Source organism: Cimex lectularius, unplaced genomic scaffold (genome assembly GCF_000648675.2).
Source record: "Cimex lectularius strain Harlan isolate CLEC.00 unplaced genomic scaffold, Clec_2.1 scaffold150, whole genome shotgun sequence".
Taxonomy (NCBI): Eukaryota; Metazoa; Arthropoda; class Insecta; order Hemiptera; family Cimicidae; genus Cimex; species Cimex lectularius.
This window is the reverse complement of record NW_019392717.1, coordinates 524,024-546,787: the sequence shown is the minus strand read 5'-3', so window position 1 is coordinate 546,787 and position 22,764 is coordinate 524,024. Positions and strand designations below refer to the sequence as shown.

Here is a 22,764-nt window from a genome sequence, read left to right as displayed (position 1 = left end):
GCATTTTTGTATAAATATTTATTTAAATAAACCACACCATACTACCAGAAAGCAAATTCAGTTATTACTGCCAAGCTTTACCACACAAGCTACTGTAGTTCTTGGCATTGTTGGGACTGAGTTGGTCTTCAAGGCAATTTGACACCTGTAAAAACTTTTAACTAAAAAAGTTTTAATCTGTAGACATATTTAAGGTTCTTTTGCCCTGGTGATGTAGGGTCAATAGGTATACAATAGTCAATACAATAGGAAAAAAGCTTGGCAGTAATAACAATTGAATTTGCTTTCTTCTTCAAGACCTTACCTTGATCCAGTGTTCGTATATTTAAATAAACTTTCATTATTAAGCAGTAGAGACCTGCTAGTCCAAACTGATTGATATGAGCCCTGTTTATATTTTCAACATGAAAGTGTAGCGAAAAAATCAGCAGTAGTTCGGTGTTTAAGAAATTATAGTTCATGTAGTTGTAAATCCAAACCTTGCACATTTCAAAAATGGGTTGTTTATTTACCTACCAAAAAGTTATAATTAAAAGTTTTGGGATTGCAGTGACCAAGTGATTAAGGCATCTAACTTGTATTTGCCGCACTAGTTGTCCTGGGTTCGAATCCTTGCACAACCCATGGCTTTCTAATTGAGAATGGTTATAAATAATTATTGTTAAGTTGTTTACTCCACTTATAGTCTTTTGTATGACAGGATTTACTTCTTTTTACTAGTGAAAGTTTTGACCTGATTTGATTTTTTCACTACACTAAGTACAGATATAGAAAAAAACAACAGTCCAAATTTTAACTTTTATTAACAAAAATGTAATTGCTTTGGCTATTTTATTTTTATTATATGTTACAAGCTTTATTGACAGTCTACATTAAGTCTACTTTTACAATACTTTTTCAAATGAAACAATAATATTTAACTTCTAAATGAAGATTCTTTTTCCTTGCAATTCAAACAATAAAACAATCATTTTCTTATTTATTCTTTTTCATGATATATCAATAAAATATATTAAACAATTGGAAAATTTTTAATGGCTGAGGGTATTTAACCTTGATGAATTTAGTAGTTTTATATTGAGTCTCTAGATGAGTTACATAAAAATAAAATAAACATTTATACATGTGCAACAACAAAGAAATTATTAAAATTGCTTTTATTTATTATGTTATTCCATTATTGACCAACATTGATTATATTCAGGTTTGTGTATTGAGTTAGTGTTATTGGACCACATATCCAATAACTACACAAACCAGAATTATTGTATTATCATAAAAACAAGTGACATATTAAAAAAAAGTCAAATAAAATAAATACACTCCACAGCTAAATATAATAAAGGCTTTATAAGTTAGAAACACTTAAAAGAAGTTAGATATAAAATATTATTTCTAATAGTTTTTCCAGAAACTTTCTTTTTTAACAGTCATGTCATTTGTGTTCGCCCTGTCAAAGCCTCCTTGTCCACTTGCGAAGTATCTTCCTCTACCACCTCCATATCCCCCCCATTGCCCTCGGAATGAACCTCTGCCTCTGTAGCTGCCACTGGCTCCGCCTTATGACAGAAGACATCGTTCAATAATGGTTACAGTTAATTATTCAGCTGTTAACATTGTATAAGTAGTAGTAAAAAAGATTTTAAATTTTTACTGATTTTTTCCCCCCATTTTAAAGAAAACATCTTAAATTATGTATTAACACTTTGACTGCGAAGAGTTTTATATTGAAGGCTCGTACGGGGTTGAAATGGATTTTTCATTTTAATAGTTGGATTCTGACTTGATTTAAACATTTTTGATGAAATTTTTGTGTTTTTATTATATATTGGTAAAAAATATGCCTGTTGATCAATTTTCATCAACAAAATGGTAGAGGAAAGTTAATGTGCAATACACTTACATATAATTAATAAAGCAAAGAATAGAGAAAAGAAAAATTCACAAAACTTAATGCATTCAAAATTTGATACTGTCTAAATAACTATATCAATCATAAATAATAATAATAATAATAATAAATAATATTTAGAAAATGCACAAAGGAAAAAAAAGTATTCATATTTTGTAGAATTTTTTTTTTTTTTTTTTTTTATTGGCCTTATGTTCTTGCATATTAGCCATAGTACGAATTCTTGTGTGTTCAAATTGGGGGTTATCGGGAAAAAAGGGCCAGAGGCGACGGTGGGAATCGAACCCACGACCGTGGCGTGAGAGTCTCTCATGCTAACCACTCGGCTACCGCGGTCCCCTTGTAGAATATTCCAAACCACGTTAAATAAAAATTAATGAAAAACACCAGAAGAATATCATTTAGTGATGGATTAATATTTAACTAACAATTTATTGCCTGATTTTGCTCTTAATAATGCATATTATTTTTTTTTGAGGGATTTAAGTCGTTGGCATTGAGAAAAAGGCGATATTTGAAACAGAATTTCATTTTTTAACAAGAGCTAAATTAACACTTGTTGGAGGTGGTGAATCTGTCTCTTTAACATATCCCACAAGTGTTCTATGAAATTCAGGAACTGCTGACCAATTCATTGTGGTAATTCCTACATCCTCCAAGTAATGGGTGACAACTCGAGTTCCATGAGGTCAAGCATTTCATGCATTAACGTGAAGCGGTCTCTAATAAATGGAAAAATTGGGACAAACTTGGGACCCAAACAAACGGGGCCACAGTTGTCAGAAGAATTTCCTAACGTACCTTAGCACAGTCAAAGATCCATTTTGTACAATAAACCATCTCATACCGTAAATGATAGCTTTGAAAAGGCTGTGACTCATGCATGGCACATGAAATGTCTTATCCACACAGTCCTGGTCATTACTTAAGAGCTCACGTTGAATTGATTGCAATTACCATATTAGTTTTTATCTAAAAAAGATCTAATAAAAATATAAAAAATAATTTTATTAATTCTAATGAAAATAAATAATTGAAATATTCTTTCAAAAAATGGAGTGGGGACTCACTATATGGATATAAATATAAATTTCCAGCATTATTAATTATTTAGCTTTTATCTATCAGATTTCATTCCCTGGAAGAAAACATGGACTGGTAAAAGTGTAGCGGTATTAGGAACAGTTATTTAGCCTTTGCTGTACAATTAATGACCGGTTTGGATGGAATTATTAAACGGCTTCAAACCTGATGAACGTGATTGTACTGTCTGTACTGTCATGCGTAAATTACTAAGTATAAATGAAGTTAGATTATTAATTAATAATCCTAAAAAATTTGAGATCATGAGAGAAGCCGGAATCAACCTTACAGAACAGACTATTTGAAGTCAAGGAAATGTGGTAAGAGCATAAAACAATCGTCTCTAGCCATCATACATCGTACTCAACCACTACCTTCTCTTTGATCGAGACTTCCAAGGGGGTAAACGACTATTGGATGGTAGTTTAGAATATAGAATATGTAGAACATAGCACATCCTGCACTTGGTGTGTGTAACAGATGAAATTGGACGGATTTTCTTTATTTTCAATCAAAATACTGTAAAACGATTAGTATCACAAGGTAAACAAGTTATTAATGTTGTGTTTTATGCTGATTATTAATCTTTATACCAAGTTGGGAATGGAAAATATATACCTTTTTTTGCCAATGAGTCAATCAATTACAAATTTTTAACTTGTCTTCTATTTTTTAGTTTGAACATCACTTGATAATTTGTATTTTTTTTTTTCCAAAGAAAAGCGTTTAACAAGTAAAAACTCTGAAGCAGATTAAATGATCATTTGAAAAAATAAAAAATCCTTTTTTGTGGGAAAGCAACTATTCACACAAAGAAAGTCACAGTTTACACTTATAAAGTTATAAAACCAAACAAACCCTCACACATAAATGTCAACTACGCTTCGACTCAGCATAGAATCGGTGTTTGAGTTAAAGTGTGTTCGACATCTGCAGTCAAAGTATTACATAATAAAAATAGATGTTTTAACTTTTAAGTAGTAACATATATAATCTTGATGTTATTATTAATAAAAAATGAAAATGATGAAGTTCATATGAGGGACTTGGATCGCCCTAGATGAAAGTGTAGCTCAAAAAGAAATAAAAAATATAAAAAATTAACAAACAAAACTTAATTAAGTCCACAAACTGATTCACCTAAGTGTTTAATTGATGAGAGGTTATAGTTATAAATTAACATGTTTAATAACTGAAGAGAACAGTTTGTGCTGGAATCCAAGAAAGCAAGATGTCAGGTCTAGTTTGTCAGACGTATTTGCCACGAGGCTTATCTTGTCCTTCTATGCATCCTTGTCCTAATCCTCCACCTTATTGTCTTGTGCTTTTTTTTAAATGTGTAATAAATATTCTCAATTTAACCAATTTTCTTTTTTAGTAGTAATAACTTCAAGATTATTATACAACATACCTACTACATCAACCAAAAAGAAAACTTACTTTGCACTCTTTACAATTGTTTAAAAAACAAAACAAGTTTTTTTTTTCTAAATGATGAAGGTAGGGTGAGTATGCAGATTCACTTTTTGTAAATGATAGTTTATCTCACAGATTTTTTCAAATCATTTATTCAAATCTGTGAGCAGAACTATTATTTAAAAGTTTTTTTGTCCTTAATAGCATAGACTCTTTGCTACTACTACTAATACTATGTAAAATATATTTGTACAGTGAAGTCCCATTAATCCAAACAAATTGGGACTGAGTCCTGTTATTAGCAGAAATTATGATTAAAAAAATAGTAGTGCATTTATATACACCGGATCAGGTGATAGTGTAGTTTGGCTGTTTCTGATCATTTTGGTCTGCCTATGCATTTGGGCTACTCGCCATCTTCATTTCTTTATAATAATTTTGGTTAAAATCCACCAATGAAGATGGTGAAAAAGCAAAATGCATCTGATAGATCAAAACGTCTGGAAAATACCAAGCAAGTTCAACACTGCATCTCAGGAAATAAAGTACGAAATTGTCAATAGTTTGAATAAAATTGATCTAAATTTTTCAAACTAAAAAAAATTCTTTTTGTAGACTGAAACGTGTCTGGATTATATAGAACTATAAATTTGTGTTCTGATTAGCAGGACTCCACTGTACTTGCAAATGTAGAAATTATTACAAGCTTAATAAAACAACAATAAAAAATCATAATAAACAAAAATAATCCATTAATAAAACACATAGCTAACACATAAACTACCTCACTTACAAACCAGATGAAAAATAATATAAAATATTTGATAAAACATGAATGTACTATTTACATTCCTGTCAACGCTTTTTTAGGAAAGCACAACAGCTATTTTAGGAGTTGCTGAGGAAAATTTGGTTATTCAATAAACAAATCTATCTTCCCCATAAAAATAATTCATTCCTAAAGGATGAATAGAAAAAAAAGAAAACAAAACAAAAAGAAAAACGACAATAAAATTACAAAATTACAAACAAAAAAAGTTGCTGTTTTATATAAGCTAAAAATAAAATAAATAGTAGGAATGTAATGTTCTTTCCCACTTGGGAAGTTCTCTAAAAACACCAAAAGTGTTAAGAAATTTAAGAGAAACTGACCTCTATTAAAACCTTGTTTAGGTCTTGGTGCTTCATCTGACTCATCCAAGTATCCTCTCTTGATGCCTTTTGTCCTTTGATAAATAAAATCATATTTATATTTGTTTGTAAAATGATACAGGCTCTTTCAAATATACATAATTATATTAAGATGGTCAAATAACAATGAGGATAAATCCACATGAATAATTTCCCCCTTTAAATAAATAAATCAATTTTGTTGCAATAGCTTGGAGTTTAGAAATTCTCCACCAGAATCAGAAAAGAGATTTTCTAACATGTAGAGCACACAAATCTTTCAAACACAATTGTAGTTGAAATATTCAATGTTGTTTTAAAAACAAAATAAAATACCCTTTAGTGAATTATTGGTTTGATTTATAAATTGTTTGGCTCACACTACTGATTCTTACTGACAAAAGTTTGGTGTCAGGGATGGCAAGATGACCTGGCCAACCTACATACAATGTAACCTAGGAGTAAAATATAAATTTGGTTTATTATACTATAAAATAAGTTTGTAGTGTTTTTCAATAGATGAGAATGGCTTCCTTGGTTTGCTGCAATTCAGTCAATATGACACATCTCAAGAAGAGATTGTATAAATTTTCATTCAAACAATTCAAATCAATAGTACAAGGTGTAAACAACGAGAGTACGGTAAATGACACATTTAAACGAGGGTATTTCAACTATGAGGTTATATGAACTTGGTGTTTTGAAAAAAAAAAAAAAATAGCCCATTTGCAATTATTGGATTTGAAAGGACTGCTGGATTGGAAGTCAGTACCTTTAAATTACAGTGATGAGCACAGGGTCTTGCCAATTTGCAAAACAAATGAACATCTAAAGGTGGAACAGTTTGAATGGATGGAAATGGAGGAGAATTATTTATTGAGTTTTTTTTTACTGCGTACAGTGATCAGTAAAATATTGTTGTGCCCAAAGATTTCTCTTGACTTCATGTTTAATTACAAGGCAAGAAGAAATATTAGTTTGGCTAGGATGCACTAGCCAAGCTTATCTTTTTCATCCTGCCTTACACAAATGGCTCCACAACATTTATTGATAGAAAGCCCTGCGATTCTTTGGATTAAAGTTTAAACCACAGTGAGATTTAATTCTGTATATAATGAATAATTAAGTTGCCAGGACCGAACAAAACTGATGGCATTTATTTATATATCTGTAGACATCAAAGACTCTAAAAACACTACCAACTTATGTTATTGATTGAATTAGGTTTTATTTTGGAATTTGCCATTAAATAAATATTATTATTTTTATATTAGGGGCCAGAAACATAAAGTGAAAATAAATATTTTCAATGCTTCACAGATTTAACATCGTCATTAATTAACTGATAAATCTGCTCAACTGGCTATAAAAATAAAATTCCTATATAACCTGACACCATTAATTTAATGGTCATCCCTGACTGTCAAAATCACACATAAGGCTTGGTAACAAAAGGAAACAGCTTACATCTCGTACTGCGTGAGGTTGTACCGGCCAGCATTCATTTGGCACAGTTCTTTGATCACAGCAATAATTTCTCTATCAACATCTGAGAATGATAAGATCTCTCCAGGATCTTGACTCGCTTTGACTACCAGGCTCTCGAGTGCAGGCCTGAGGCTTACAATCGCAGCTGCAACCTCGGGGGGCATTTGAAGATTTACCCTGGAAAAATAAAATTTCACTGTTTTACTTTTTTTTTAATACTTTTTTTTGCTTCACTTCATTATCTAACTTACCAATTGTCAAGGCGGATACAGTTATTTACTAATTCAACTTTTCTAGAACCAAACAATAGAAGATGTATAGGTGATACCATAGTTGTCTGCTTGCAAGAAACTGCCCTTGTCCTGATCTGAAATATTATTTATAAATGGATTTTTTTTAAATGGATTTTTATTGTTTACAAATGTAATACGCTTTTAGAACAATTTACTATTATTACCTTTTCTCCAAATACAAAAAATGGAGAGGGAAATCTGGTCTCAAACTTTGTGCAGTTGACTGAAGTCTTGTGAACCAAAGCAGGTTTTGATTCTGTTGTTAACACCTAATTATTAAAAATACCAAAAATACATTAATTAATAAACAATTAAAATATCCTAAACAAATTGCATACCTTCCGTTTTTCTTTATGGTAACAAACATTTGGATAAAGCCCCATGCACAATAGGGCTACGATCATGTCCAAATTTTCATCAAAGTCATTAAAATGGTAATACATAGGCTGTAAACATTCATCTGGGAATCCGCAAGATATAAGCAAATCTTTCAACTGAGCCTTAAAATAAATAAGAACGTTCACAATAAATTTCACATTTTTAAATAATTACTGTCCCCATACTTTAGCATCAGCAGTGACTTTCAGGGTAGGCAAAGAGACTTGCTTTTGTTCGCCGAATGCCAATTCCGCTTCAATGCCTCTATTAGCTGCTTTGGCAAACTGAATATATACATTCAACATGGCAATGTGATCAGAAAACCTTGTACCAGCAAATGATCTCTGAAGACCGGATAAACGTCGTTCTGGAAACGAACAAAATTATATCTTGATTGTAAACAAACACAAACATTTAACACATTCATTACAGCCATCGTTCCAGTACGATACATCTTTTTTAGAAAACCCCTATGTTGAAGTTTGTTGGGGGTACATTTGGAATTGAATTGGTGCCACAGGCCTTTAGTATCGATTTGTCAACATTACTGTGAAGACTATTTTTCAATTTGAGCTTTTTGGAATTTTTTACAATTTAATCTAATTTTTTTCCATATCTCAGGAGAGTCTTTACAAATCAGTGCCGTAACTAACATGTTAATTAGAGTAAGTATTATAATTCTTACCTGTAATGAATACTTCTGGAAATGTAGAACTGTTAGCTGCAATTGTCGCAAGGCCATCGCCGACTTGAAAAATACAACCAACAATCATCATCTTTCCAAGTCTAGGTTCAATTGGAAGCCTTGCAAGGATCCTTCCAAGAGGTGTGAGTTCATCGGCGTTGTCCAAACAATTCATTTCTGGAATGTAAGTCATTATTTAAAAATATCGTCAAGGTGATTATTATATGATAGATAGGTAATAGGACCTCTTAATATCATTTCAGCTTCGATAACTGCATCTATAGGAGGAGGTTCCAAAGCTTTACTTAAAAACTGGCCAATAGCTCCAAGCTTAAGGAGTTTAATTGAGAGTGCCAGTTGATGTAGAGGAGTTCTAAACATTTCAGGAGTCATGTGTTCCTCAAGTTTTGCGTATCTAGCCTGGAAACAATTTATTTGTTTTAAATTGAAAATAGTCAAAACTTTTGTGCAATATGATTACCTTGGAAAGAAGATGGAAAGCATATCCTTCCCGGACACGGCCAGCCCTTCCTTTCCTCTGTTCCAAGTTTGTCTTTGAACACCACACCGTGGCATAGTTTGTCATATTGTTGTGAGATGTAAAAAGTTTAATTTTTGATTTGCAAACATCTATGACGAAAACCACATCATTAATCGTAATCGATGTTTCTGCAATGTTTGTCGACAGTATTATCTTCATGACACCATCGGGAACCGGTTGAAACACTCTTCTTTGGTCTTCACGTGGAATTTGAGAATGGAGCGGCAGGATTAAAAATCCGGGACCACCTGGAAATATTTGTATCAATATTTTGTCTTAATTATTCGGAAACCTACATCACGCCAGACCGCATCTCACGATTTCCGAATAATCATAGAGTAACGGTCACTAATCACCACACATTTTGTCATAAATTTATTCGTGGTTTTGTTTAACTAACCAAAAACTTACTGAAAATAGGATGCTGTTGTAAGTACCGCAATAAAGCAAAAATAACATTCCAGCCAGGAAGAAAAACAAGCACAGCCCCTTGTATTCCACATCCTTTACAGTGTTTCAGTAATGCCTATGAAGTAAACATAATATCAATAAGAAAAAAATAATAATTCATAAGTAACATTGACTTGTTTATACAAGCATACTTCTATAAGTTCAAAGCTGACATCTTTTTCACTTAATTTGGCCATTGCTGTTTTAGTGCTGTTTTTATAATGAGGTTCTATTTTTAAATTCATATTTTCATCATCATCAACCATTCCAAAATCATCATCTCTGTCTTTGTCTCCCCCCTTCTTTTTACGCATGTCTGGAGGTGGTAAGAAATTTAGCATTTCAATTATGTCCTCGAGAAAGTAAGCTGAAAGGAAGAACAAACAAAAGATTATTCAAAAAATTTAAACGTGTTTTTAAATTATGCATACATTTAACAGGAAATCCTCTTCCTGGCACTTCAATAACAGGGCAATTGTTAAAGTAGTTTGAAAATAGCGATGTGTCGATAGTGGCAGACATGAGAATTACTCTTAGATCTGGATAAGTGTGGACCATATCCCTTACAACCACAAGGAGAAAATCTGTGTTAACATCTCGTTCGTGAATCTCGTCAATTATCAAATGTGATACACCTCTAAGACCATTTTCAATTTTCCTTAATAAGACACCTAAACAAAACAATTAAAAACTATAGTCAATAGAAGTAAGATTTAAGTTAAATTTTTTTTTTAAGTTTAAAAAAATCATACCGATTGTGCAAAACAAGATTGCCCCATAAGGTCGGGGCAGGCAAGATTCAAATCTGACGGAATATCCACAACTCTGTCCCAGATCTTCAATTCTTTCTGAAGCAACTCTGTCGGCAACTGATATCGCGGATATTCTTCGAGGTTGAGTAACGACAATATTGCAATAAGCGCCTTGTCCAGACTCGATGTAATCATCAAGTATGAATTGACACACCTTTTAAAAAAAGTCATTAAATACATATAAAAAGATAAGAATTAAATAAAAACTATTATTTTTCTGTAATTACTTGGGTAGTTTTTCCACAACCGGTGCTTCCTCTAATAATTATCACTGGATTTTCATTAATAGCCTCCATAATTGGACCTCTCATTGAAAACACAGGAAGATTTTCCCTTTCACTTTTGAACCTTTGTAATTCTTTATCGCCTTGCATTCTCTCTCTTTGCCCAGCATATAAATCCGAGCTGATGTTATCTAATGTCGCCTATGCATAACATAGATTAATTGGTTATACTACTCAAAGTATAATTAGACTTACAGTTGCTAAAGGCCCTTCGTCGATATTACAGCCAAGCCAAGGATTCCAGTTTTCCACAGGCGGCGACCAAGACACAACACCTGCCATTTGTTTTCGCTGTGTGACAAACTCAGTGAGCACTTGACTGGTAACGAGCGAAACAGGCTCCTCAGGAGTTCCAGGCCCAGTCTGGAATGTATTGAATTATTTAATAACGCTATGCATATGGTCGTAAAAAGTGTTATTTACAATAAACATATAATTTTTCAAACTGAGATTTACAGGATTTTAATTTGGATCATTAGAATAAATGTATGATTAGTAAAGATCAAATTATAGGTTCATCACTTTTAACGCATATAATATTTAAATGCACTGGTTGAAACAAATGCAAGAAAGGACTCATAGTTTTATAAAAAATTTCCCATATTAAATATGTAAAGAATTTCTTTTTTTTTAAATGAGACCTACAAATAGTTCTCCGATGTACTCATTGTGGTTCTCAAATTTGTCAAATATCATTTATTAAATCAAACCGTTTTTAATAAAATTAATTTAAAACTAAGTAAACATAATCACCTGCACAAGCATATCAGGTTATCCCGAACTTATTACGTTAAAACTGTTGTCACTATCAGAATAATCAGCTCGTGGCCATATTGTGGCCAGTAAATTTCAAAATAATAAAAGAAAGGATATTTTGTTGTTTCAACATACAAACACTAAAGAAAATATATTGCTTGATAATTACCATCATCTTGGTCTGCCTATCCTCACTGATTTTTAAGTTTCAGACGTGTTTCATCAGTTTGCCAATTTCAATGTTTGGGTGATTTTTGTGGTGACAAATACTGAAGATGGCGAATTGTCGGAACACGTAAGAAACAACAAAAATCAAAGATAGGCAGACCAAAATCATAGTTATCAAGCAATAGGTTTAACATCCCACAGACCACAGGAGGAAATCTCACAAGCAAATTTATAAACTATAAACAAATTTAGTAATACAGTCATTTTTCTTTCATTAATTATCAGGTAAAAACTAATCTCGATATAAGTTTATACTACATGAAATACACTATGTTTTGTTTTTTACTTGGAATATTTCAATGTGAATGGTTCAACCCCTAGTACTCTAGGGGAATAAATGTAACCAGACTTTTATGTTTGTGGTGATGTATATATACATATATTGTATCTATTTTATATTTGACAACCTGAGATACAAAGGAGAGCTAGCATATTAGTATATCAACATAGTATACATTTAAAAGTAGAGTCAGTACCTAGATCAAGAAGCTCAGATGACTGCAGTTTAAAACAAAATATGTGTAAAGATCAGAAAAATAAGGAAAACACGCAGAGGTCATCCCTCAACTGTTTTTTCATCAGCCCATAAACCTCACTCTTTATATATACTATCTATCTTTAACTCTAGTTAGCTTTTCTTTTATTATAAGTCAACAAGTGTTTAAGTTTTAAAACGTTCAAGTCAGCAGTGATATATTCGTAGACATCTGATCATTCTATTCTATTTTCCATCAGATGCAGTTTTGACAATTTACTCTTCACATTTTACTTATAAAAGGGCACAACATAGAAAAAAAGCTGTTGACTAACTACTGAAGATGGCAAAATGCAAAATGAAATCAGGTAGATCAAGATGATAAAGGAAGACTAGCATACAGTCTAACAAGTGCCAGGTGTTATGTATCATTTTTTAATTTGAACATTTCTGCATTTTGTCAGGTTAATAAATGTGCTCAAAACAAACAAAAACAGAAAAGGATTATTGTGTCATTGTGTTTACAAATTTGCTTAAATAAAAACAAATATATTTTGAAAATGTATTTCTCATCTTCAGAAAATGCCAATAATTGGATATTACCGGTGTAAGGTTCATATTGGAAAAATAAGAACTCTTATTCAGAGCTGGGGTATCAGTCAATACATTTTTTAATGTTATTTAGTTAATAATAGCTAGTAATGAGTTGAGGAAATTGTAATTACCGTTATAAATCAATAATGTATGTGCATTTATTATGCGTTTTAACCTTTTTGCTAACAAAAATGTCCAGAATTTCTTTTGAGCAACAAATAAGTGAGCGTTGCGTTAGTTTAAAAAATGTGTTATTACAACTTTCTGCAAACTGACAGAAAAATTGTGCTAGTGACCTGCATAAAAGGCCATACTGATCAAACCCACCGGACTGATGACATGCAGGCAGTCTTACGGGAGAAGGAAAAGTGAATTACCCAGCTGCTCTGTTGTTTGTATTATATTTTGTTAATATTAGTAGTTGTGCTAAGTTTAAATTTAAAACTATTAAACAATAAGTTTAGCAATAAAGTATTAATTTTGTTAATTAGTATAAAAATTGAAATTGGTTTTTCTTTTTATAAAACTGCATCCAAAATACTGTTACTTGGTACGAATTTGTACAATTTGAAATGTATCGTTTCAAATTTTATTTTCTACTAACAAAAACATAACTTAATTAAAGAGAATGCAATTAAATAAAATTAATTTGTGCAAAAGATGATAATGATGTAAAAAATAATATAATGATAGTTTTTACCTTTATGTGATAAAGCAAATGATTTTTTCCGCTTATTCCAATGAAAATGTTAATAAATAAAAAAAAGCTAAAAGTCGATAAATATTATATTATAAAAAAACAATAGTAAGATGTTGTACATATTTGCAATAAATGAATACATCAGAACTGGCTTTCAATTAAAAACAAAAATATACAAATACAATATCAGTACAAATAATAAGAATATTCACCATTTTTATAAAACGTAAGAGGCGTAATTATAAATAATTAAAATAATTTTATTTGGAAAAGAAAAATCACTTGCTTCTAACAACGAAAGTCAATTATAAAAATTGTGTTTATGTTTGTGTACTGTACTTAAAAAGAAACCTTTCTTAAATTTGATGCACCAAGGAAAATATAAATACAATTAAAAAAATCAAGAAAAATCGTTGTAGATTAATGATTAATTTGTAATCCAAGGAATTATTTTAAAAAAAGTTTTATTACACAGAAAATAATCATACTGTGGCCAACGAGTGTTGTTATACCAGAGCTTATAAAAAGGACGTTTTTATTTTAGATTAATTGCTCTTCTTTGTTCATATAAACCTGTACTGAAAAAAGAATCAACTCAATTATCCCAGTTAAACCAAGGAGGAAAAATTTGTGCTGGATGAATTTGCAAATGTTAAAGAGCCACAACTTTGCTTTATGTGTGTAGCAAATACTATCCAATAAAAGAAGCAGTTTATGAAGAAAACTCTTACATAGAAGAACAAAGGGAGATCTTCATCAATTCTTTAAAATAGTTTAAAATCAAATGAATTTGATTATTGGTATATGTTGAATAGGAGATGAAAGAAATCAGCACAAGTGTGGGTCTTATACTTAAAACTAAAATTTTGGATCAAAAGAGCAGTCCTTGTAAATTTTTTTGTTTTCCTTGAAAATCTAGTAATAGTTAGTGCAGATTTTCTTAGTTCATTGCACCTACATCAATAACAAAATGCAACAGTTGTCTAATAACCTTAACGCTAAGATCAGGCGTGATTTCGCGCCTTCTGTCTTTTGACAAAACACTGTCATAAATGCAGAATGGCCTGTTTTTGCCTCAATTAGAAACAAAGGACAATATTTATCTAAAATGCAATATTCCAGTGTCTGTCTATCAATTGCCATTTATAATTATAATATAAGATATTACTGCAAGTTCCATCCAGCATTGCCAAAAAAATATGGTTTTTCATTTGTCCGATAATAACATGACAACTAATTTACACTTGTTGGTCGCTGTATAATCAACCACTTTAACTCAAATTTTATAAAAAACAAAACAAAAACAAAAACAAAACTATGTATTTGTATAAAACATTAAACAAAATGAGTATTAGTTAAAAATGAACCCCCAAAACCCACCCTTTTTAATACAAAATCACATTTTTAATGCTATATCGATATCACTTGTCAGTAATTCAGCTTTTCCAAGTTGCATTATTTGATCTATTAAATTGGTCGCCTTGGCAAATTGGTAAGGCTTAAGGCAGAGGAGATTCTGGGCCAACTGTATACTCAATTTGACTATTCCCTTTGTTAATGTTCCCTCCTCAAAATGACGATCTATCAATTTCTTGCAGTAGTTGGAGCTTGAGTGCTCAAATACATTCCTGCTTCTTTCAGGAGGTACTGATTCATCTCCCTAAGACACAGAAAAATCTACCCTTTAATTGTTTGTGAATTAAAATATATTTATTCTTTTAATGACAATTTTATCACATGTGTTTTTCTGTTCTTGTGTAATTTAGATCAACATAACTTAATTTTCAGTTAGTATTTGTATAGAAAAATTATTATTCATTTTCACTGGTCTATAAACATTTATAAAAAACCTTACAAGGCTGTCATGATTGACAGGATTCGACAAATTACGTCACCATAACACATTTAACACAATATCTCTACTTACAATAGTTGGTGGGTTTATCTGGAGTTTATTAAGAAGGTTCATTATCCTTTCGACCAGTTGTGGATCAACGTTTGCTTCGTAGGCAGGAATTTGCTCATTAGCCGCTTTTTTGAGTGTGCCAGAAAAGGCTTCAATCACACCCAAATGGTACAACTGTCTTACTATGCTAAGAGCGCAGCTTTTTGACGCTGTTTGTTTATTAGATCCTGTTTCTCTTCCAGTGACGGCTGGAAATTGTAAAAATGTAAGGCATTCTTCCGAATAGCAATACAGTGTCAAATACTAAGGGTTGAGACTTACAACGTCCTAACTTTTTGCAAGGAATGGTCATCTCAGCAACAAAACCTCTATAAATGACAGAATCATTTTAACTAGTTTATTAATTATCTTTTTTAAATTTATTTGTTTATCAAATATTAATCACAAATAATTGAAAATAAATCATCAAATTTTTCTAAAATAATTACTTCCTTTTTGGTTTGTTGATAATATTTTTATATTACCTTCTGCTTACTATTTAATTAAAGAGTAATAAATTAATAAAAATGAAGCAAGTTTATGATAAATAAGCCAAAAGATGTTATGTACACAAAATAATATATATTTAATGTTTAGTCAATATGTTATAGACTTATTGTCATATAATTAATACATTTGAACTAATTATTTCATTTTTATAATTAATTATGAAAATATTGATTAGTCAAATGTATATGCAGTGCCAAAAGTATTTTTCTTCTTACAATTTTTTTTAGGCTAATTACAAGGAACTTTAAAGGCTCAGGTTATATATAACAAAATAACAGGGGGAAAGACCACCCTCATAAAAAGGATCAAAATTTAACCAAAAAAAAGTTATGGTTGTTCTGTAAATTTATGATTATAGTTTACTATCATCTTGGTCCACCTTACAAAATCAGCAAAGATAGACTTTAGTAACTATCAAGTTCATCACCCCGCAGACCAGAGGCGAATTTTTTTTTAAGACAACAGCATATATATGTATGTATCATCATCAAATTCTTGGGGAATTTTATATCATTTTAATTGTAATTTCTCCCGAAGATGATGACTGATCTTCAAATTTATTATTTCCTTTGGATTTATAAGTAATCCCTTCAAATGTTCTAATATTCTTAAGTACAGATATTTTAGGTTTTTTGTAGAACATTGTACAGCAACAATTCTCTTCTTCATAAAGTCTTATGTTTTTGGGTCATTATCTTGTAAACATTTGATAGTTCCATCCTAAATTCAATTTTTGATAACTTAGTTGTAATTCTCACACTAAGAAAAATGTGTGAAGGAGAAGAAAAAAATTAAGTTTTATGGGAAAAGCACACTTCTACTGTATCATCTTAAACACAGGTGTTCCACAATATATGAACACCACAATGGAGTAAAGGTTTGAGTTTCTTTGTCTTCAAACATACTTTGACCCATCAATAATTTTTGTATGGCAGGGGTGTACTTTTACATCAGTAATTTTTATTTATATTATAACTTTTTATTTATTTTCTAAAGTTCCTTGAAAAAAAAGTTACTAAAGTAAGAAAAAACAAACCTGAGGTTTAATTTTTAAATGAAATTTACTGATGGTTTTGCGACCCTTTAATTGTGAAGAGATAGAAAGAGCTTAATTTAATTATTAACACGTTCAATGTTAGTTGGAATTTTAATTTTCACCCTACAGGGCAGCAAATTTTTTTTTTCTCTTATGCATCCTGACATGCTGGCAGGCCAGTAGTCAGGCTGGTTGGATTATTTTGGCTACCCTGAAGGTCAGCTACATTGAACTTATTAAAAATAAAATAGCCTAATCAAAATATGTATATTACAAATAATTAATGTCCTTACCATCATACACTTTCTTAGAAGATTTGCCACATGTTAGCAGAACTGTCTGGTTTTCAGGAAAACACCACCAAATCCATTAATTTTTTGCTGACAACATGCATGAAATTCGTTCACCTCCCAGTGGTGCGCAACTAATAAATTAGATTTATTTTAGTAAAATGTCATCTGATTCTCTGACCAATGTCTGCTGCTGCTTATGTGCAGATATTGGGTGTATTTTGTTTACGTAATTTTTATTTGGCAGTGTTTCCCTGAATTTGTCATTTTATTTTCTAGAACAATACACAATAATTTATTGAGTATTATTCTAAATGTTCTTGCTTGTCACATTGTTTTTCTTAAGGTAATATGTGAAAAGTGTCTACCTTGTTACACTGGTGTACACCTTTCAGTCTATTCTTGCAGTGATGTTTTATTAAAGTTTTTAAAGAAGTTACAAAACAGACAGCACCAAAGTTGTCTGACAATAAGAGGGTTCACTATATATCACTTTTTTGTCGTGTAAACCTGTTTATTTTTAATTTAAAAAAAAGTAAAAAGTTAGGGTAGAGCTATCATAATTTGAGAGTGAGCTGTTGCAATGATATTTTTAAAATTTGTTATTTTAGCCCATACTTAAAGAATTGTTATAATTACAAATTTTATCCTACTTGTGAAAAATCAATATTAATGGCCAATTAAAAATTAACATGGAATTTATGAAAAAACAAACATAAAAAGGTTCAGCTTCATTTATGAATGGCTTTAATCGTTGTAATAATTTTGGGCAAATATTTTTTTAAAAATAATTTATTGAAGTCGTGATGAGCAGTCAAGAGTGAAGTATTTTAGAAAAACACCTTTATCATTTGTTTTTTTGCACCTTTCGTCCTTTATTGGGTCATCTTCAGGGCTTGAGTAAATTACAAAACATATGTTGAATGGAAAAATACTATACAAATGTAAATTATACATTTTGAATAAAGTATTTCATATCCACATGTGTGGTCAAAACGGCCAAAAAATTAAAAAGATATTTTTCTCAAATACTTCTTTCTTGACCACTCCTCACGGCTTCAACAAATTATTGAACAACCGTTCCCTAAAAATCATACTTTTTTAAAAATTTATAAATTTAAAAAGTTTGGATATTACCTGTTATGATCTGGTCCAACGACAGTATATTTATAATCTGCAACTATTTTGTTAACTTGCATAAACTGATGAAGTTTAGATTTGGCATTTTCTATGGTCCAGTTGCCATGAATAGCAGCATTGACATCAACCTCCTCGGCCTAAAAGAATTTGAATATTTTATTTTTACTGAAATAAATCCAATTGGAATTTTCTTTAAGTCTTGTTTACCTCTTCAACACGTTTTTGTTCAGCAATGACATCAATATATGTCTGGGGTCCATTTCCTTTTTGGAAAGGAGTATACGCCTGGCCCATTGTATCTGGTCCCATGCCCGGCTGAAAGACGGGACGGGATAAAATACCGGATGAATGCTGTGTTCCATCTGCCGAATCACTGCTTAGAATGTTTTCACCATGTTTTGTTGCCAACTGAAAAAAAAATTATTTAATACATTTGTTAATATGTATTAGTACGATTTCATTTTAAAATATTAAATTGTGAAGTTTAATAATACAAAAGACTCTTGTTGTTAATTCAAAACTTGATAAATCAAATTTACTGATAATACAATCTCAGCAGGTCACTTTAGCAAAAATTCTGTGTATTTTATACATCCAGTAGTACAAAATGTTTTCTTAATGGGGAGAAAGAGCATTTCTATATAGGAAAATGGAACCACTTCCCCTGTTTATAATTCAAACTTATTGTTTGTAATATTCCTCTAAATTTCCTTGTATTGTTTACTCCACACAGCCTAAAGTTTCTTCAAATTTTCTCTAGTTTGTTATGTCAAGTGGTCAGTGGTTTGTCAATACGTTCTCAGCACTGGTCACGTTGGAAAGTTATTTAGACAGGCTAGATTAAAACAAAAACCGCTTCACAAATTTTTTTGTAATAGTGCATAACAATGTTCAATTTTATTGTTCATCTATTTCCACTTTTTCATTAATTTTATGTTTTATATATGTGCAATTCAATTAAAAACTAGTAAAAATGCATATCAACTCTAAATAATTTTCTTTCCTCTTGAAAATTTGAATTATTTTTGTGCTCTCTTGGGTTTTGTATTATAAAGAGTCGGCTGTATAACACATCGAACCTTTAACTGTTTGCTATTGATTACTGGTAAACAAACCAACCCTAAAATATTCATCTTAACCTCAACCTCAACCGAACACATTTGGGACCAACTTAAGCGAAGAGTACGATGGCGATACCTAGATCCTAACACCCTATTAGAGTTATAAACATCTGTTTAGATGAATGATAAAGAATTGAAGATTAATTTTTTTTTTACATTTGACCAGAAATGTTTTCAAGAAATGCAAAGGCACTTAACAAATTTGTGTAAAAAGGTGGAAATACCTAGTATGAAAGGTGACAAAGTGTTTACATTTTTTATTTATTCATTTAGTTCTTTAATCAATAATGTTTGGTTTTTTATAATTTGGTAATAGACATTTCCTTTTTAAATGTCTTCTTTTTACAACCAAACCTATTTTTGGTACACAAAATATGAATTAACCTAAATACATTAAAATTTAGGGATGGTGTGTTAATTTTGTCCATCAGTGTATATAAAATATTTTGTATTGCATAGAACATTTACCATGATTTTTAAAAAGTCTTTTATAACTTCTGAATGGGCATCCCTCATTAATGGACACTCCTTGGAATTAAAATTTGTTCTAAAACTTTCTTTGGTGGCCATAAAACCAGTTGTATAAACAATGATAATTCCATTAATATAAAAACAAAATAACTTTTTTTACACCACAATCATTAGTATTAATAATAAAACACACAAATCAGCTTAAACAAAAATAATAAATGATTATTTAGAGATGAGAGCAGCCTGGTGTGATGTATGTTTAGAAAAACATTTTCTTTATCATGCCGTTTCGATCTTTATTAAGATCATCTTCAGGGCCTATTATTTATAAATATTGTTGTTACATGTTGAATGTTTATCATTTCTTATTTCAGGAGTTATTAAAAAAAAATATATAAAAAAATTAAAAAAAAAAGACCCAGTAAGTGGCTGTGTGTAGACATTTTTAGAAAAAGAAGAAAACAATAGTTCAAGTATTTAGCCAAAGGTCGTGTGTTCAAATCCCGCTTGTGACACTGACTTTTTTATCTCAACCAAGACCTTAGATAGAAAGAATAATTAATTGAAAGAAGTAACTTGGTCAATTTACCACTAAAACGTTTATACTTTTGTACTCACTCAAAGTGTGTGTTTTCCGTGTAGATGTGTCACGGTTGTGTGTCATGTTGAGAGTGTTTTGAGATATTAATGTTTTTTGTTTATATATGTTTGATTTGAAGAAGTGGGGAAGGAAGAAGGGATTGAATTTCATTTTTCTATTAGGAGTCGGCTTCTTTAAGATGAAAGAGACTGACAATGTAAAAAAGGGACCTTTAATTTTATAAAAAAGGGTGTGAATAGTTTTTGAAGGCTATTTTAAAGTTATCAGAAGTGAGAAATGTGTTTAATTTGAGTGATAAATCGTGAACGAAAGAAATGGATATGTATGTTGCATTGTCTGTGACAGAATTTATGTAGTGTTATTAGTGATAGTAGATAGTGTTAGTGTTGAGTAGTAGATGTTGATTATTCAGTTTATTGTGTTTAGGGTAGTGGTTGTTATGTAGAATATGTTTGTATATTTTTATGTTTTTGTGATAAAAAGATTCATGGCTCAGGGTAATTCTTTGAAGTAGCCCTTTGGCTATGTTTGTAATTGCATGGGAAAAAAATTATATTTTTTGTAAACTTTATGCAATAACTTTGTCAATTTTTGACTAATTTAAAATTGTATTGGCCCTAAGGTATAGAGTACCTGGGCTTTTTTTTTCTTCAAAAACAATTAGTTTCATCTAAACTGAAAATTTTTAAATACTTTTTTCCTCCCAGTTGATGAGAAATTCAGCCGAGCATCTAAAAGAGACACCCTGTATATTACGTTATTTGATACTAATCATGTAGAGTTTTGAAATTTAGTCGTTACCAATCATTTTCATCTGCCTATTCTTGTTCAGTTGTTCTGTCAGATATTTTCGGCGTTTTGCCATCTTCGGCGTGTCTGATCAATATTAAGTACCTAATTAAATTGATCATGCCTTGCTCAAACTCGCTTTCTCATCTCACACACATACTTACACACCACTAATTATCAAAAACTATGGTTCAAAGCTAAAAATTGAAAAAGGTTGTATAACTTTAAGATTATTTTTAACGCATTTATGATAAAATTTGATCATAACCAATTATTTTTGTCTACCTAATCTTGCTGTGTTGTTCTGTCATATGTGCTTTGGCATTTCACCACCTTCAGTGTATGTACCACATTAAATGCCTAATTAAATTGATCATGTTTGGCTTTCTCTGTGCACGCACACACACCACCACCACCAATTATCAAAAAGTACAGTTCAACACTAAAAACTGAATAGGGTTTACCCTAGTAATGAGGTATTTGGTTGTTATCGAACATTTGTCATTTGATGTGATGATTGCTTAGGGATGGTTTATATTTGCCATGCTAGTGGATCCAGGTTCAAAACTCCTTGGACTTTTATTTGAGAATAATTTGGGGAAAAAACTGTGAAGCGGTAGCTACTCCTCGTTCGCAAGACAACGCCCAATTAAAACCACCAATCAACTGCAGTTGTACGTGAAAGTATGCGAGTTTCACCAAAAATTGTCGGTTATTGCAGATTGAACAATCTGATCACAGGTTGGTACAATTCAAGGCTGACCCAACCAAGGATATCCAGGTATGGTCAAATCATTAAAATATCAAACCAAATTTGATCAAATCATAGAAAAAGCGGATACTTACTTCTTGTGGAAGTTCGTTGGGCAAAATGAGCCCTTGCCTGACCATGTACTGTACGAAGTCCCGAGCTGCGTTGAACTGGGCGTCTTTTTTCGTCGTCGAATTCCCAGCACCGACGTAGTTGTAGCCGGGTACACGGACTTCGCACAAGAACCTCTGCCGGTGCTTCGGCCCTGGACAAAAAAAAAGTTAAGTTCTGAAATTCAAGTCCGGTCGGATTTGACGCGTACCCGTCGGCCTGATGTCAAAAGCCGGTTCCACGCTCTTTTTGACGCACCACTGGTGGAAAAAGGACTTGATGTCCGACATGACTTTCCAGCCGGTTGTAACAATTCTCTTACAATTCGCTACGAGCTATCGTTGTTTTTTTATATAAATATATTTTAAAAAAAGGTTAATTTAAACAAACGGGGAAAAACTCAGTGTTGTCAATCTCGGCGTTTCATATACGATTTTAAAACAATAACAAAGAGACGAGTACCAAGCGGTGAACAACTAACTGCAGCTAATGTGCGTTTGCCGTTTTTGCCTTCTTGATATGCTTATGCTTCAGACTTTTGGTGGAATTGAGTGTACTTTTTTTATTTAATGAGCTAACAAGGCCGTCATGATCCAAAGCCAAAAATGCACTAGTTACATTATTATTATTTTTTAATAAAAAAAACCCCAATGCTTTAACATAAACTAGAGAAAAAAAAGAAACCTTTTCGTGAACTTTGAGTAACTTGAGCGCGACTATACACGCTCTTACGA

General features: G+C 31.3%; 1 protein-coding gene across 3 annotated transcripts; it reads right to left on the bottom strand.

Moving 5' to 3' along the window:
• Nucleotides 1–784: 784 nt before the first annotated feature.
• LOC106661902 (dosage compensation regulator) lies at nucleotides 785–22,689 on the bottom strand. 3 transcript variants are annotated; one of them, XM_014385643.2, is made up of 22 exons: nucleotides 22,242–22,689; nucleotides 22,015–22,184; nucleotides 18,394–18,594; nucleotides 18,184–18,323; nucleotides 15,493–15,539; nucleotides 15,193–15,419; nucleotides 10,708–10,875; nucleotides 10,456–10,653; nucleotides 10,169–10,382; nucleotides 9,848–10,087; nucleotides 9,569–9,783; nucleotides 9,378–9,492; nucleotides 8,907–9,214; nucleotides 8,671–8,845; nucleotides 8,426–8,602; nucleotides 7,926–8,107; nucleotides 7,701–7,862; nucleotides 7,527–7,631; nucleotides 7,321–7,436; nucleotides 7,049–7,246; nucleotides 5,564–5,637; nucleotides 785–1,559 (listed from the first exon to the last, which is right to left on the bottom strand). In XM_014385643.2, the coding sequence occupies exons 1-22, from the start codon at nucleotides 22,318–22,320 to the stop codon at nucleotides 1,396–1,398; spliced, it is 3,675 nt and encodes a 1,224-aa protein (XP_014241129.1). In that variant the 5' UTR covers nucleotides 22,321–22,689; the 3' UTR covers nucleotides 785–1,395. The 3 variants fall into 3 exon arrangements, with proteins under 3 accessions (XP_014241129.1, XP_014241147.1, XP_014241138.1); XM_014385652.2 differs by lacking the exon at nucleotides 5,564–5,637 and having other exon boundaries at nucleotides 1,399–1,559; XM_014385661.2 differs by lacking the exons at nucleotides 18,394–18,594; nucleotides 22,015–22,184; nucleotides 22,242–22,689 and adding an exon at nucleotides 17,050–17,180.
• Between the last annotated feature and the right edge of the window lie 75 nt (nucleotides 22,690–22,764).